At 45.2% G+C, this 18,188-nt stretch overlaps 1 protein-coding gene across 4 annotated transcripts in view; it reads right to left on the bottom strand.

Annotated features, from left to right (window-relative positions):
- Positions 1-5,448: 5,448 nt before the first annotated feature.
- The window catches only part of SLC36A4 (solute carrier family 36 member 4), a 100,795-nt gene continuing 88,055 nt past the window's right edge, over positions 5,449-18,188 (bottom strand). For 3 of the 4 annotated variants that reach the window (XM_083609956.1, XM_083609955.1, XM_083609957.1), the window contains exon 11: positions 5,449-9,509. In XM_083609956.1, the coding sequence (XP_083466082.1) occupies positions 9,187-9,509 (323 nt within the window). In that variant the 3' untranslated portion in view covers positions 5,449-9,186. The remainder of the gene's footprint in view (positions 9,510-18,188) is intronic. The other variant, XR_014547121.1, reaches the window with a different exon arrangement.

The following is an 18,188-nucleotide window of genomic DNA, read 5'->3' as shown; positions in this document are numbered from 1 at the left end:
GAAGGCCCTCTCCCTGGTTCCCCGTAACTTGGCTTCTCGCAGCAAGGGAACAGCCAGAAGGCCCTCGGCGCTGGACCTCAGTGTCCGGGTGGAACAATGGAGGTGGAGACGCTCCTTCAGGTATACTGGACCGAGGCCGTTTAGGGCTTTAAAGGTCAGCACCAACACTTTAGATTGTGCTCAGAAATGTACCGGAAGCCAGCGTAGGTCTTTCAGGACTGGTGTTATATAGTCTCAGCGGCCGCCCCCAGTCACCAGTCTAGCTGCCACATTCTGGATTAGTTGTAGTTTCCGGGTCACCTTCAAAGGTAGCCCCACATAGAGCGCATTGCAGTAGTCCAAGCGAGAGATAACTAGAGCATGCACCACTCTGGCGAGACAGTCTGCGGGCAGGTAGGGTCTTAGCCTACGTACCAGATGGAGCTGGTAAACAGCTGCCCTGGACACAGAATTAACCTGCGCCTCCATGGACAGCTGTGAGTCCAAAATGACTCCCAGGCTGCGCACCTGGTCCTTCAAGGGCACAGTTACCCCATTCAGGACCAGGGAGTCCTCCACACCCGCCCGCCCATCTCTTGTCCCCCCAAAACAGTACTTCTGTCTTGTCAGGATTCAACCTCGCTTACAGTTCTCTACCCCTCTCAGAGTGAATAGACCACAAACCTGAGTGAGTTTAAATGCTTTGCTTACAGTAATCACAGGTCTCACTCATGCATCGTTCAGCACTACAGCAGAAACAGCACAGGTAAAAGCTTTTTTAGTATAAAGTACAAAAGTATCTTCAAGCATGGAGTATGGACATAGGAGCTCCAGCCACATGAGTGGTCAGTTGCATGGTTCAAAACAGGGAGGGAGGGAGAGGAACGGTAAACAAACAATACTTCCTCCCCAGCTGTGCCTTCTCTAGGAATTTACAGCTCTGTAGTCCTTAACCCTTTCATTTGCTAACTAGCATAGATATGCATTATTAGGTTTGACTGCAAAAGCTCCCACATTCTGGAAGACTGTTGCCCCACTAACACAGCCTCCTGCAGGCGGGGCCTGTTGCTGACTTCTGCTGGGTTTTTGCTGCTTCTGCTGGAGCAGGGCAAGTTCCCTGCCACTGGCCAGTATCCAACAGTTGGGGGAAAGGATAAGTGAGTGGTAAAACACAACCAGGTTCTTCCTTGCTGCTGTTCACAGGGGGAATGGGAGAGATGGAAAGCGGGGCTCCCTCCATCAGCTCTGCTGTGACAGACCAGCTCTATCAGGCTTCCTCTTCCTCAGCTGTCACCCGGGGCAGCTGTTCCCTAAGGCTGCCTTAGTAGGAGAGATGGGAAGCAGAGCTCGCATTGTACTTCATTATGAAGCTCCCTCCCAATGGTAGCCCATCTGACACCAACATCGTGAACAAGCAAGAGACCACCACTTGTGTCCTGAGAGCCAAAGGTCAGATTCAGGAAGGCCTTTCCTTACATCTAGCAAAAAAATCCCTGACTATGTGCCAGAAGTCTCCTGCTGAGCTCATACAAAACAAAAAACAAATGCTGCCCTCAGGAACATAATGAATGCATTTCCACAGCTTAAAACTGCAAAATAAATCAAAATTTGAAAAATCTCATCTCCAGGTAATGAGTGTACCCTTTGCAAAACGATTAGTTTAAGCTCCTAATAATTTAAATATTTATGCCTGCATGGGGAGGTGGAAGATGAAGATAGGGTAGTTTATGGCACAATGTTTATTCTTTACTAATATAAAAACCAGGAAGGAAAAAGCCAAACCACTTACAACTAACAGGCAATAGACTTACTTGTTTTTATCCACTAATTCCTTGTTGCCCTGAAGCTCTTGAGATCCATTTTGCATTTAGCTGATAATGCATGTCTTACATAAACGGGCAACAAGCGACAGTGAGCTAATCTTGTGTGGAAACCTGCCCCCCCCCCCGTTTCTCAAATGTTTTCTTCCCCGTGAAAGAGGCACCTGTTTTTCTGCCTCCTTAGCAAGGTGCCTTATAATGTCTTTATAACATGGATGGGAAGCTTCAGGTCCGGGGGCCAATTGCATCTCTGTCTGGCCCTTGGGACGCTCTAGAGGCTACATCTCCTTCCTCTCTCCTCAGTGTTATGTACTGAGTTGAATAGGATCCAAAATGCAGCAGTCTGATTGGTCCTAGAACAATAGGATCCAAAATGCAGCAGTCTGATTGGTCCTAGAACAATAGGATTCAGAATGCAGCGGTCTGATTGGTCCTAGAACAATGCAGCAGTATGATTGGTCTGCAGGAGCCACCCAATCCAGCTCCAGATGGAAGTGAATCCACAACCTGATTGGTTTACAGGAGAATTCCAGAATTAGCCAATGCAGCCCATTGTGTAAATAATGTATATAAAGCGGATACTGTGGGGAAACATTCATTCCTCCTCACCACTATGAGCTGAATAAAGAACATGAAATCCACTCTAGGCTCTGAGTATATTTCACTCAGGCTCCACTCCTCACCAGTCGTCCTGCTTCTCTGTGTGTCCTGTTGCCTGGCTGGAGTGAGTCTCAAACTCAGATGATGACTCCTTCTCGCCTGGATGGAGGGTGGAGAGGGGTGTGTGAGCGTGGGTGGAAACTTCTCTTCTGTGCTGCAGAGAACGATAGCAGAATGTTCCGGAAACAATCCATTTGCAACCCAGTTAACTCAGGAGCAAAGAGACAAAAGTTTGGGGAGGCATACCAGCATTCAGTTCTTTCCACGCGGGATCTGTGAGGTAATAGAAGCTTTGGAAAGGTTTGGGGAGCAGCAGTGTTGTTTGGCGACGTCCGATGTTGTGCCACACCGCACAACACTGGTGTGGACAAAATGTGGCATGGCATGGCAGCGCATCGGTCAAAAAGGCGGTGTTTTCTAATGCAACAAGTTATTGCAGTGCAAATGAAATGTTAGGAAATGGGACAGAAGCTAATGAAATACTCCGCATGTCTGAACTAAATCTCTTCAGGAAGCGAGGAGAGGGTTGCTATGGACTGAGGGAAAGGGGCTTTGTACCAGTCGCCCCGTTTATAGTTTGATAACCTAAAACAAGTTTGTTTCTCTCCCCACTCCAATAAAAAATATGACAAAATGGATGGGACGTGACAGTGTGGTTGGAGGAGGCTGGCATCAAAACATCTCTCTTGCAAAAGGGAACCAAGAACCTTTGGAAGGGAAAAGACAAGACCATGTCGCTGGGGAAACCAAGAGGCTCCAGAGGCGTTAGCAATAGCAGCAGCTTGTTCTATCTGCATGTTTCTGCTGTGCTCTCCCAGAGTTACTTCCCCAGAGCAGCAAATAACCAGCGGGGAGTAGCAGCAGCCAGCCAGCACTATGTCCTGAGGATTCCTTCCCTCCTGTGTACACAATTTCCAGAGCAAGGCAGCTTTTTGGCAGTTGTTATTTGCCATGTTGTTTCAGTGTCAGAAGCTGCTCGTCTCTACCTCAGAACAGTGAGGAGTGTTGTCTTAAGGTGAAAAAACAGGGATGCTATTTGTGTAGCTGTAGCACCTTTAGTGGGCCTGAGCCACCTCCCTCTGACAGTTTCCTCCACCCAGGTGACCTCCTTTAGCTCAAGACGACAAGCAGATACACACCACACATTGAAAGCACACCAAACAGGCGTTTAAAGGACATGGCCTCAAAGAATTCTGGGAGTTTTAGTCCCCCCCCACACACACAGAGCTGCAATTTCCAGCATCTTTCACAAACCTGAGTTCCATAGTTGGGGAAGGCTGGTCTGACTTAAGCTGTAACATTTGCATTTTGCACAGTGGACGCTCGGGTTGTGAACGTAATCCGTGCAGGACGCACATTTGCAACCCGCAGTGCCGCTTCTGCGCATGCGCAAGCACCGAAACCCAGAAGTAACCCATTCCAGTACTTCCAGGTTCAGCGCAGTGCACAACCCGAAAATACGCAACCTCAAGTGTCTGTAACCTGAGATATGACTGTATTCATTTAATTCTTCTAGAGCCCCTCGGGTATTATCTTAAGAGCAAAAGAGTGGCCATTGTGTGTGTGTATTTTAAAGGCATTTTATAACAGAGTTTTGACATCGCAGTGGATGTGGTTGAGATTACAGAATGTTTGCTGCTCGCTTTCCAGCAATATTTACCATCTGGCAAGGCGATTATGGACAGGATGGAAAAGAAATTGCGCAAGGCTATAGACAGAACAGACCACTATTTGAAGGCTCTGAACGGATTCAAGTTACCAGAAAGGATATTCCGACTAAATATCAGGAAGAACTATCTGGTGGCAAAAGCTGTTCTGACAGTGGAGCAGACTCTCTTGGAAGGTAAGAGGCTTTTAAGCAGAGGTTGGATGGACATCTGTCATGGATGCTTTAGTTGAGATTCCTGCATTGCAGGGCCTTGGGCAAGATGACCCAATTCTATGGTTCTAGGTAAAAAGGGACCCCTGACCATTAGGTCCAGTTGTGGACGACTCTGGGGTTGCAGCGCTCATCTCGCTTTATTGGCAGAGGGAGCCGGCGTACAGCTTCCGGGTCATGTGGCCAGCATGACTGAGCCGCTTCTGGTGAACCAGAGCAGTGCAAGGAAACGCCATTTACCTTCCCGCAGGAGCGGTACCTATTTATCTACTTGCACTTTGACGTGCTTTCGAACTGCTAGGTTGGCAGGAGCAGGGACCGAGAAACGGGAGCTCACCCCGTCGCGGGGATTCGAACCGTCAACCTTCTGATCGGCAAGTCCTAGGATCTGTGGTTTAACCCACAGCACCACCTGTGACCCTGGTTCTATGGTTCTAGGGTGTCTGCAAATGGCAACTTTTTTTGCCTCAAAATGTCGGTCGTCAAATGACAGGCCAGTCCTACGGCTGAAAAGCTACCCTAAAATATACTTGTTGCTATAGGTCTATACTGTCTTCCAATCAAATGACTCCAAAGGCAGCTTACAACCAACAGGTCCCACTCACTCACTCACTCACTCACTCACAAATAGTCCTTAGTCCTCTTGATGACGGAGGAACCCAGAACACCCTTTGGGTCTGGAGCTGAGTGTCCTTTCAGGCAGGGAAGAGAGAAGCGAATTCCTGACGGCTGCTTCTCTTCTTTGGCCAATGGATGTGGCCAGGCTGATCTCTTCCCTCACCACAATATTCTTCCTGGGGGGACAGGGATGCAACCTCACAGGAAGCTAACTTCACACAGTGAGTCAGACCACTGGCCGTTCTACATCAAAATGATGTCCACTCTTGATGGCCAACAGTTCTCCCAAGATTTCAGAAAAGGGATTTCCCAGTCATGTAGTTGGGAGATGGTGGGGACTGAGCCTACGACCATCAACCCAAGCCTCTGCCATCAGCCAGACTGCCTCTCCCAGTAGACCTTTGTGCCTTGACTGGCGGTGGAGGCCACAGCGTGCATCCCTTCCCCATTGCACCCTGAAGGTCCATCATGAAAGGAAAGGAAAGCTGAGAATTGTGTTTCCATTTTTATTTTATACAGGCAAAGTAGGGCTACCGAACACATAGACTCACAGCCCTCTGGCCCAGCATCTGTGAATAAGCTACATTAAAACTGCTCAGAATATAGCCCACTTAAATATAAATTCCCATACGGCATATAAACATAATTCAATTGTATTCAATGCTTTGCGAACATAAAAAGAACACACACCATTTATCTTACTTGCGGATGATTATTTCTGTTCCCATCTTTAAATACATGTCAGAGTCAAGTTCTACAGTCATTCATTAGTGCCATCTGCCTTCATCTAAGCATCTCATCTCATTTGTAACATCTTTTTTAAAAAATTACTACGTCACTATCTTATTTTAAAAAGAAGATTTTTGCTACATTTAAAGATCTTTGGCAAGTATTCCCCGGAACTTATATTTTGTACATGCCAGCTGCTCTGGTTTCAATGTCTTTAGACCAGCTGAAGCCCAACACACAACGCTAGAATACAAGAGTAGTGCCATCGACACAAGAGGCAATACACCTGTGCAAAATCTGCTGTGAATCAGCAAACCCAGAAGTAGCCAGGTCCTACACAGTAGGAAATACACTGAAAAATACACAGTGCGAACGCTTTAAATATTCACACATACAGAACGAACTCCCAGGCGCCGCACCGTTTCCAGTTAAGCCGCATCTGTCGGCATTTTCAAATACGCTAGGCGGAAATTAAGGAGTCCTTCACACTCAGGTGGTGCCCAGGAAAGTAAGCCTGACCAGCTGGCCAAGTGAGGGGAACAACCAGATAAGAAAGCGTTTAAGCTTTGCTGGTAGGGCGGAGAGTCTGCCACACGCTTTTGCCAAGGTTGTCAGCATGGAATCCTTGCAAGAGACAGGAACTAAACGCTCCCGGTGCCCTAGATTTTGGAAGAGGGAGTCTATTTTACAGCGGCAGGTGCTGGGGATGCTCAGAGCTTGAGGATTCTGCCCCCAGCCCTGTTTTCAAAAGGCACTTGCGGACTTACCAAACATGGCTTTGGACGGCACGGCCTCTCAGCCTCGCCATCCAGGTTGTGTGGGCCAAAGACTCCTGCCAGCCAAGCGTTAAGGGCTCAGTTCTTTCAGTGCGTTTGGAGCAGGCTTTGCGCAGTCGTCTCCAAGTGGGATTTATGGGGCAGGGAACAGATAAGCCAAGTGGATCTGGAAGCTTTATATCCCCTGAAGGCACACAGAGGATTGCCAGAACCATGGGAGCTGGGGGAGAGAGAGAAATTTAACTCTGCACTGCCTTCGCTAGAGTTCTCGGTCTGTTTTAAAGTCTTTGCACAGCAGGGGTAGCCAGCAGGGTGCGCTTCAGATGTTGCACCCCACTCCAAATCTCCCCTGGCCATTGGCCACTCAGACCGGGCCTGATGGGAGTTATAGTCCGACAATATCAAGAATGCACCATGTGAACAGATGCAGAGTAGTCAAGCCGAGGGCTGAAGTGAAGGAAACGGCAGCCAACCTGAGGTTCTGAACATTAATCTGCTGTGTTCGGGGTGGAAAAGAGAAAAGGTCGGATTTCGGGATCAAAGCGGGGGAGCATGGATCTCTCCCCATATGCCGCTTAGCTTGCAGCAGCAGCCCTTGATGCAGAGCATCTGGGGAGCAAAGTGACGCTTTTGCTCATGGCGGGCATTCTACCAGCTCCGTAGGCTTTTTTCTGGGACTGCAGGATTAAAGAAGCACACAGATCTAGCGGGGAAAGAGCCATCGCAGCAATACGCGTTTTCACCAACTCAGTACAAAGCGGTTGGTTTGCAAAGCAGGGTTTTTGAACCATCATGCGTGGTGACGTGTAGCCTCCAGGTATCTTTTGCAAACAGCCCGGGGGGAGAGGCAGGGAAGAAGAGTCGAAAACGCTGATGCTTTATGTTTTTATCATGCAGTGCAGGGTTTCCCAAGCTTGGGTCTCCAGCTGCTTTCAGACTACAGTTCCCATCATCCCTGACCACTGGTCCCTGCTAGCTAGGGATGATGGGAGTTGTAGTCAAAGAATAGCTAGAGACCCAAGTTTGGGAAACTCTGGTGTAGTGGTACGCATGGAATGAACAACATTAGTGCTGCTGTTAACTGTTGCATAGGCTTTTTTCATTTAAAAAGTGCAGGACATGACTACAGTTTTAAATGCAATTCAACACACACACACCCAGGCAGGGATCCTGGACAGGAGTTAAAGCAGGATGACTCCAGAAGCCCCACTCTGTGGCATGTAGTGTTAGCACTCAATTCATACACACAGAATTCACACTCCCCCCCCCCCCAGTTTTAGGAGGGGGAAGGATCACATGAATCAGGCCTACATTCAGGTCGGGGAAGGTGGCACAGATCCTGGGGGCCAGGATAAGACCCCTAGCTGGGTTTAGGTGTGATCTGGCTTTTTATGAAGTAAGGGGTTCCATCTCAGCTGCTGATGGAGAGAAGTTAAAGGGGCCTGTAATACAGAACACATCCACCCACAACGTCATTTGAACAGGGCAAAAATCTAGCCTGTGTCCTCCTGGGCAAGCTTCACTGAAATTACAAGTGATCTGCACACTGTTATTTCCATGGGAGCTTAGACAAAAGAAGCTTCCAAAAGCATGGAGAAGAACACCATACTGGCTGCACTCTTTAACAAGATTACAACAAAGGAGAGATCTTAGGAAGAACGAGTGCGGCCCCAAGTTAAGAGCCCTTTAACATCTGAAGTCCAAGTAGTTTGAACACGGTTCAAAACTCTACATACAATCAAAATTTGTTTCCTCAAAGCAGAAGTGGGTGGGAACCTCGTGAACTCCATGCAGCATGTTATGTTACTGTTATTTTTTTGCTTAAAGTAGAATACTGGAGAAATATCTCCTTCGCAATGTACACCGCTCAAGTACAAAATAGAGGAATTGCTCCATAGTGTTAGGAATAAAATAGAAAAATATACAGGAGCTTGCAAGTTTGTAGAGTCAAAATCAAGTTACGACGGAGAGAGAGAGAAAAAACCATTTAAAACAAACTTGCATGGGTACTCATAATCGTGGTTCTGCTCCACAAAAAATAACTAAGCAGACATTGCACGTGCAAAATCTCATCGCGGCAGAGGTTATTTTTGTTGCTTTGTATAAACAGGTTTTAATATCCTCATCGCTGCAATCGAAGACACAATTTTGACACATTTGGTCTCTCTTTACCCCGTGCTATGGAACCTGTTCATTTAGTTACACTTCATTTCATGGGCAGTGACCTGCAAGGGGAAGGAAACTGCAGCGGAGGAGCTAGCTCAAAACCTGGTCCCAGGTGGAGCAGAATCTACTGGGTGGTCCCTGTGGCTAAGCCCCATAACCAACCTAACACAATTCACATTTTAAAAGCACATCTGTATTCTCTCAACTGCTGTGGGGCTTGCGACGGCAGAGATCTTAGACAGGCCGAGTGTGGCTAAACAAGACATGAACGGGAAAGTCGTTGGTTTGTATCGGCCAAACATGGTGTCAGAATAGTGTTTTGCTCTCTGGTCCCATTTGCAAATAAATATGTGGAAAGCCATAATGCTTTGAAACCGTGCTCTTCATGAGGTCATATGGAAAAGGAAGGAATGCAAAGACCTTGGGCCCGAACAACTTGAATGTTGGAACAGGAGTGGCTTTAGGTTCTCAGAAATGCACTTGACAGGCTCCCATCTCTTCCTTCCCATTCAGAATTTTTGGTTCTCAAAGAAGTCTGGAACAAGGAGTTCCGGAAAGTTCATACTTTTCCAAGGTTAACCGGCGTTCCGGCTAAGTGCGAAACATTGAAAGAGCCCGGAGACGGCTCTGTAGTGTTGAGAGAAAAGAAAGAAGCCGGACAAACTATCTCTTTCATGGCCACGTACGTTCCGGTTACGAAGCCAATCACGCCCATGGAGGCAATGCAGACGTCTTTCAGAAGCATCCACAGACTTTGCTTCTCCTTGTAAAACGTGAGGATTTCGACCAGCGGCGGCAGGATCAAGGCTAACGTGCTGCTGCTGATGGCTCCAACGAGAGAGATGACGATGTCCAGGCGAGGGACTGAAATAGCCAGAATGCCTAAGAAGAGAGGGATGGGAGAGAGAGGCATGTTATTTTCAACTTTAAGGTATCTGACACAAGGATGGAAGAATGAGGAAATTCCGACGAAAGAGCAATGGCAAGAGAAATTGGCTTTCTCCCAAAAAGGCATTTGTCGAACAATGTAAGGAATATAATTGACATTTTGGAAAAGCTGGAAGTGAACATAAACACTAAAGCTGTTTTGATATTTGTGGATGCCGAGAAAGCCTTTGACAATATTTCTTGGAGTTTTATGCTGAAGAACCTCCGGGGGATGGGGGTAGGCCAAGGGTTTGAAAATGGTATAGGTGCAATATACTCTGAACAGAAAGCTAAACTAATTGTAAATAATGTGGTTACAGAAGAGTTCAAGATTGAAAAAGGGACACGTCAGGGGTGCCCTATCTCCCCACTACTTTTTATATCGGTCCTGGAGGTTTTGCTTAATATGATTAGGAGGGACCAGTTGGTTAAAGGGATTCAGGTCGGAGCTAAACAATATAAACTGAGAGCATTTGCAGATGACTTAGTACTTACATTACAAGAGCCAGAAGCTAGTACGAAAAGAGTTTTGGAAATAATTCAAGAGTTTGGTCAAATGGCAGGATTTAAATTGAATAAGTTTAAGACAAAGGTTTTGGAGAAAAATTTGACACAGATAGAAAAGGAAAGGTTTCAGAATGAGACAGGGTTAACTGTGGTTAAAAAAGTGAAATATTTGGGTATAAATATGACAGCTAAAAATGTGAATTTGTTTAAAGATAATTATGAAAAAACTTGGAGAGAAGTGAAAAAAGATTTGGAGATTTGGTCCAACTTAAAGCTTTCCTTGTTAGGCCGTATTGCAGTTATAAAGATGAATGTATTGCCAAGAATGTTGTTTTTGTTCCAAGCATTGCAAATAATTGATAAAATGGATTGTTTCAAGAGGTGGCAAAAAGACATATCTAAATTTGTCTGGCAGGGCAAAAAGCCCAGAATTAAATTCAAGATATTAACGGATTCAAAGGAAAGAGGGGGGTTTGCCCTGCCAGACTTTAAACTTTACTATGAAGCGGCAGCTTTCTGCTGGCTGAAAGAATGGCTACTTCTTGAAAACACAGACATTTTGGATTTGGAAAGTTTTAATAACATTTTTGGGTGGCATGCATGTTTGTGGTATGACAAGGTTAAAGCACATAAAAGTTTCAAAAATCATATTGTCAGAAAAGCACTATTAAATGTCTGGGTCAGATATAAAGACTTGTTGGAAAATAAAACTCCAAGGTGGCTGTCGCCAATGGAAGCTAAGGCAGTTAAAAAGTTAAATATGGAGTCCAAGTGGCCAAGATACTGGGAAATTTTGGAAAAGGAAGGGGACAAATTGAGATTGCAGAGTTTTGAGAAATTAAAAGGGAAGGTGAGAGACTGGTTGCACTATCATCAAATAAATGAAGCGTTTAAACTGGACAGTAAAATTGGCTTCCAGGTGGAAAAATCAAAATTGGAGACAGAACTGTTAGAACCCAGTACTAAGAATTTGTCCAAAATGTACAATTTACTGCTGAAATGGAATACACAAGACGAAACGGTTAAATCGGTCATGATTAAATGGGCTCAGGACATTGGTCATAATATTTTGTTTGCTGATTGGGAAAAGTTGTGGACCACCGGGATGAAATTTACGGCATGTAATGCCTTAAGAGAAAACATTATGAAAATGATATATAGGTGGTACATAACCCCAGTCAAGCTTGCAAAGATTTACCATGTGCCTGACAACAAATGTTGGAAATGTAAAGAAACTGAAGGTACATTTTTTCATCTTTGGTGGACTTGCCCGAAGATTAAGGCATTCTGGGAAATGATCTACAATGAACTTAAAAAGGTATTTAAATATACTTTCCCCAAGAAACCAGAGGCCTTTCTCTTGGGTATTGTCGGCCAAGGGGTGTTAAAGACGGATATAACTTTCTTTATGTATGCTACAACAGCAGCTAGAATACTTATTGCGAAGTACTGGAAGACGCAAGAGCTACCCACACTGGAAGAATGGCAGATGAAGGTGATAGACTACATGGGCTTGGCAGAAATGACGAGCAGAATTCGAAACCAGGGAAGAGAAGCAGCGCAAGAAGAATGGAAAAAATTCAAGGACTATTTAAAGAAATATTATAAAGTTAATGAAAGTTAGAATGATGTTGGACTGGAAAGTAATTGGTTACTATTAGTAATGGTTTAGACAAGGAGAATAAGAAAGAATAGTCTAAATTTAAACTAAAATAAGGGAAGATTTGCTGAACAATTGATAAGAATCTGGAATACAGAAAGGGGAGGCATGAGGAAGTCGGGGAAGAAAGGTATATGAAATTAGGATATGAAATGATACATGTTTTTTGTTTTGTTTTTGTTTCTGTATGTTTATGTTTGTTGTGTTGTGTCTATATGGAAAAAATAAAAATATAAAAAAAAAAAGAGAAATTGATGAACTACGCAGAAATGGCTAAAGTGACATACAAGCTGAGAGATAAGGACAACTGTGACTTTGAAGAAGAACGGGAACTTTTCACATATTACATAAAAAGACAACAAAATGAATTGGACTCCTTGGCAGGTTTTGAATAAGCATACACAAATCTATTGATTGTTAATGTAGTAGATAGATAATATAAGGAGTTATACAATTTTACAGTGTGCAGAGAACAATATGAGTTGAGAAATCAGAGAGAGGAGCTGAGGGAAGTCTTGGGGGGAAGGGTTTGATGGGAAATGGGGGGAATGATGAATATCAGATGTTTTGATATGTTAATATGTTGAAATTGTTAATTTTTTAAAATAAAATAAAATAAGGTATCTACATGAAACAGAAGTGAACAAGTCGGAGCTCTCAGAGCTGAAGGATTCTGGGGGGTCTGAGAAAACAGAGCTAATTCACTGCCAATAGCCTTAGGATGGATGAACCTGTCAATTTTGCTTTCTTTCTGTTTCTTATTTTCTCATTGTAGGGTTCCCATTGACCATATTTCCACATCAATTTGGAAAATAAAAATAAAAATCCTCACGAGAATTCGCCAACATTTCCCCTAACACAATCACTTCTGCAACGGATTTTGCCTGCTGCACGCATCTTTTCTACTAAATCTTCTCTAGCAAAATGCACATTGTATCTTGGTTATATCAGTACATGCATCTTTGTGCATATTCTTGGGTTGCGGAACTGCAGCGCAAAATTTGGAGAACCACGAATTCTGAAGGACGTCTAAAGTTTTGGTTCTCCTCGCATTGTTTCCAGCAGTATGAATTAGTTCGACTTGCATTAAAATGCCAACTAAATTTAATTACTCCGTCATCCCTACCACCGGACGGCTAGCAGACAGCTGCTTTCCACAAAAAGATACAGCTCAAATGGGACCATTCCACAGAATTTGCAAGACTTGATGTTAGAATGAAAAGTCTCCTGACTCAGATGTTGTGGGGAAACAGATCTGGGCATTATCGGCGTATTGTAAGTGCCTACGCTATGGAGGTGAGAGATCACAGAAATGTTTATTTCTCTCTGCTTTGTGGAAGAGAGAGACAGACAGACTAAATGGCCTTTGGGTGGTTCGATGGAGGGGTGGAATTCCGTTGCTTCAATTCAAAAGAAATACCAGTCCAAATGTGTTAAGCCTGAAGCCGTATTTAAGTCTACAAATTATGCCCCACGGGAATGTGGTAAATATATTATGTACTTAAATTTTAGATAAACCCCACTTTATCCCAGATGTTTGATGTGCGGAGTGTAGAGATGCAAAACCAAGACAGAATCCCACCAAAAATAGCAAATCCAGGGCACACCATGTATCCCAGCTGCACAACATTTAAAATCCTAGCTATATCATCCCCACTTCTGGGTAACAAATTTGACAAGCAGTATTTGATAAACTGTTCCCAAATCTCTTACCCTTCTCTGCTGGGAGGGGAAAAAAGATTATCAACATCAGCATTTTTTGTACTCTCATAATTCAGATGTTTGTATAGCATGAAAATTATACAAATTGCCCCAGCAGGTGAACATCAGTTATAAAGTAATCTCAGCCTCTTTTAATTGGGCGTGAAATCCAGGTTGTTCTATAAAATGAGAAAATTCATCACAAAGTGCACTTTGCTAGCACATTTTTAATTCCGTTCTCCCTCCATGGAGTTTAGGGGAAATGTGCAGGGATCTCTCTGGCAACTCATTTCTCATGACCACCCTGTGCGGTATAGCAGCAACTGGAGCAAGGTCACCTAGCAAGCTTAAATGAGGGGTGGGGGTTGAAATTGAACCCAGACCTTCCCTGTTCCAGATCTTCAGATACACCAGTTCACACCTTTCGGTGCACTGTAACTTCCAAAGCAAACTGATTTTTGTGCAGCAATCAGTGCAGCTGGTTTGTAATCTGCAGCAACGGGTGCAAGCTCTGCATCTGTCAGAATCTCTGTTTGACCGAGCTGATAAAGCTCATCTTTCGGAATTGCCCTCTGATGTGATTGACGACCTGAGCCTCTGATAAGGCTCCAGGCACATCCCCCATTCAGCAGAGTTTCCAGCCCAGGGAAGAGACGAGAAGGTATGAGCTACAGGCTAGGTTTTATTACTAAGCTACGCAGACAGAAAGAAATACATCCTCTCTCTGTGAGAGCAGAGAGCAACTGAAACAAAGGAACAGGAAACCAGTACGTCACATCTGTCTGCTGTCTCCCATGAGACTTCCAACAGCCTGGAATATCTCTGGAATGTAAACAGAGTCTTGTGACTCCAAAACACTGCACAGTGGCAAACAGAAACTAACACCATCTGCAGCTGATATTACTATGCAGAAGCCTTGAGACTCGATACATATATTTGGGGAGGGAGAAGGGAAAGAATGGACGCCAGTCAAACAGAGGGCAAGCACTAGGAATTTATGAATTTAGTAGTGAAACCATTATACACAGCGTCTTCCGAGCCCAATAGCCCCTCTAGGGCAACTTAACAATTATAACTGTTGCAATAAAGTCAATTAAATCTGAGAGCACCGAACAATTTTTACAAACTAAGGAGTTGCCCTTTTCACCACAACAGACTAACAGTGCTAGAATCTCCTCTAAAAATTTCTCAAGAGAATGCACTGCAGTTTTCCTAAATACACCATCAGAATCAGAAGGCTGTTGCCAAATAATTTCCTGGGTTCATCTGAATAAATGTGGCCTCCCTGCTCAGGACCTGCTCAATCTTACAGGTCCCGTAGCTTTATCAGGAGCAAAGGCAGAAATGATGGGGAAAATCTAGCGGCCTTTGGACTTCTAAGCCCTTCTCAAGGAGATGTCTCAGGTTCTAGACCTGGCAGCGCTATGTTCTAGATCTGTGTTTCTCAACTTTGGGTCCCCAACTGTTGCTGGACTACAACTCCCATCATCCCTAGCTAGCAGGACCAGTGGTCGGAGATGATGGGAGTTGTAGTCCAACAGTATATGGGGACCCAAGGTTGGGAAACGCTGCTCTAGACAGCTTTCCCTCAGACATCTCTCTCTCCTTGACCTCAGACTCAAGTCACACTTGAAAACACAGTGAGCAGTAAGGCTTCACTTCTGTGGGAAAAACAGGAGCAGCCATCAAGCAAGTGCTGAACCAGCATTATTACAAGCCACTTTTAGAAAGGAAGGACTTAATTAACTGCAGAAGTAATTACATAAACAAGTTTAATATAATTAATTAGAGTAGGGACCTGCTAATCCCAGTAGGACTGCAGAATGAGGCCAGAGATGACTCTCCTCTGCCGTTACATCGCTAACTGGAAATGGCGCGTTCCTGTTTCACAATTCGGAGACGCCATGTTTGCGAGCGACAGGACCAGAAATCTGCAACAGGGAGCCCTCCCATCTGCCACAGATATTTTCTTCTTTGGTCTCTGCCCAGCTGGAAAGAGGTGCACCATTAACTGCCCTCAGACCCTCTGGACTAAGAGCTTGACTTCCCGAACTGGCTGCCTTTTCAGAGTGCTGGCAGCAGCTGTGAGAAACCTATTTCTCTCGTCTCTCTCTCATGCTTTGACCTCAACAGGGGCCTGGGCCTAGCCCAGTGGATCTCCCACAGCCCCTCTCTACCTGAGTCTAATGGTGAGACAGGAAGATATGGGGGGGGGAGAGACAGAACAACTTTACCCACCCTAGATCTCTCCAGGCGTTGGACTACAACTCCCAGAAGCCCCAGTCGGAACAGTCAACAGTCAAGGATGATGGGAGTTGGAGTCCAACAATGTTGGGAGGGTACCACACTGGGGAAGACTGAAATCAAGCGTTCCTGTCCCCATTAACTGCATTTCCTAGCCTTCTCTGCTTGGTCAGAGACAATATTGCTGCTCTTCTCAGTCAGGCCTGTAACTGCTGCCTGAGGCGGTGCAGTTTCAGTCTGTTGTGTGAAGGCAAGTGTGTGAAATTTGGGTGACGAGAGCCACTTTTGGGTCTGGCCTGGCGCCACCTTGAGACCAGACTTCTCTGCTGCCAAGAGCTGGCAAGAGTTATGGCTGACACATGATTCAGGAGTGTCACCCTGATCAGGGCGCACAGGAAAGATCAAGCAAAGAATAGAAGCAGTAAGACGATAGCGTTAGGAGGGCAGCCATGGCACACCCTTAATAAGATTCGCATTAAGGCTCTCTTGCTGGCCACGCCATTTTAAAGGGCCTCTGTGACAGCCTGTTTCTGCACAACAGATGTCATCCAAGAGTAAAATTCTGTTAAGATGTCATCTGTATAAATAGAGCTAGGACACAGAGCATCTGTGAAGAGAGCTGAAGGACAGTACAAAATTACCTTGAATCTTCCCACCCACTTCTGCCTCCTGCCAACCTCGGATGCTGCTCCAATGCACAGCGCAATTTCTTTGCCTCACTAGTATTGACAAAATGAAGGCCAGAATTAATGCAACGACTCCAGCAATAATAATAATAATAATAATAATAATAATAATAATAATAATAATAATTTATTATTTATTATTTATACCACGCCCATCTGGCTGGGCTTCCCCAGCCACTCTGGGCGGCTTCGAAAAAAATATATTTAAATACTGTAATACATCAACAGCAAACACGGAAGACACGTCCGAGAGCTCGCCATCCCCTTTCTTCCATCATATCCCAAGACCAAACCAGCACACGCATTTTGGGTAAGTTCCCATTCTTTAGAGACTCCTGCTTTGACCCATGGCAAATGTTAAGACCTCGTCTCTTAAGCATGGTTAAGAGATTGGGGGTTGGGCATGGGACAGAGTAGACTATGACTCCCATCCTCAGCCCCTTCCATTTTATCTGCACATTCCTCCCTCACTTTCCTCGATGGTTTCAACCAGGGTTCAGCATTACACCTGCACGGCACTAACCATGGTTAAGCCCTCACTAGGTCCCATGACCCACATCAGGGTATGGCGGTCCTATCATTTGTAAATTGGTCTGATCACCTCCTCTGGCATGCCATGGCACTTTGAGAATCTGTATCAACTTCTCTCTCATCACCTCCCTTCTCTCTCAACAGATGCCCAAGTGTCAATGCAACCTTTGTGATGAGCCAGTGGAAAGGCTAAGTTAAGAAAGAGTCACATGGCTAAGCTCATCCAGTGTACTTCATAGCTGAGCAGGGATTTGGGTATCAGTTTTCCACATCCAAACCTGAGCTACCAATTTGGCTCCCCAACATTTTCTTGTTTAGTTGTGTCCGATTCTTCGTGACCCCATGGACCAGAGCACGCCAGGCACTCCTGTCTTCCACTGCCTCCCGCAGTTTGGTCAAACACATGTTGGTAGCTTTGACAACACCGTCCAACCATCTCGTCCTCTGTCGTCCCCTTCTCCTTGTGCCCTCCATCTTTCCCAACATCAGGGTCTTTTCCAGGGAGTCTTCTCTTCTCATGAGGTGGCCAAACTATTGGAGCCTTATCAGTTTTCCACATCCAAACCTGAGCTACCAATTTGGCTCTCCAACATAACACACTGGATATAAATGAAATAAACGCCACACTTTGGAGGAGAAATGCCGCTAGGTACCGCTTGGTTTACAAACACTTCAGCGTCCCCGCTTGAAAGAAAGCAAGGCTTTAAAAATGAACCAGGGACCTGTTAGCCTGAAGGATGCAGTAAGAATATGGCTAGGTTTGCTAATCGCTCCCATCTTCTGAACACCCCTGTTCTGTGCTTTTGTGCCTTCGCTTGCAGAGATACCTTTAGTGATGAGGAGTCCCCCCACACTTCTTGAAATGCCCAGATGTTATTTAAGCAGCCGAAGGCAGAGGCAATCTGTGGCCTGCAGTTCCACTTGCTCATAAAGCATGATAGCAAATGACCAAAGCAAGAAGAAACTCTGCAATTCGGGTTTTAACAAGTTCACAATCTGCAATATGGAGCAGTAGCAACTTAAACAAAGATTTTCTGAGAATGCATTGAATCAATATAGAATTTAGAATAAAGTGGGGATTTTGTGTTGGGTTTTCATTTTGTTTTTTAACTGACAATACATACGGAGAGGGGACGCGGGTGGTGCTGTGGGTTAAACCACAGAGCCCAGGACTTGCCGATCAGAAGGTCGGCGGTTCGAATCCCCGCGACAGGGTGAGCTCCCGTTGCTCGGTCCCTGCTCCTGCCAACCTAGCATTTCGAAAGCACGTCAAAGTGCAAGTAGATAAATAGGTACCGCTCAGGC

The sequence above is a fragment of the Podarcis filfolensis genome (assembly GCF_964270895.1).
Source record: "Podarcis filfolensis genome assembly, chromosome: 4".
Lineage (NCBI taxonomy): Eukaryota > Metazoa > Chordata > Lepidosauria > Squamata > Lacertidae > Podarcis > Podarcis filfolensis.
Note: the sequence above shows the minus strand (reverse complement) of the source record. Positions and strands in the feature narration are given on the sequence as shown.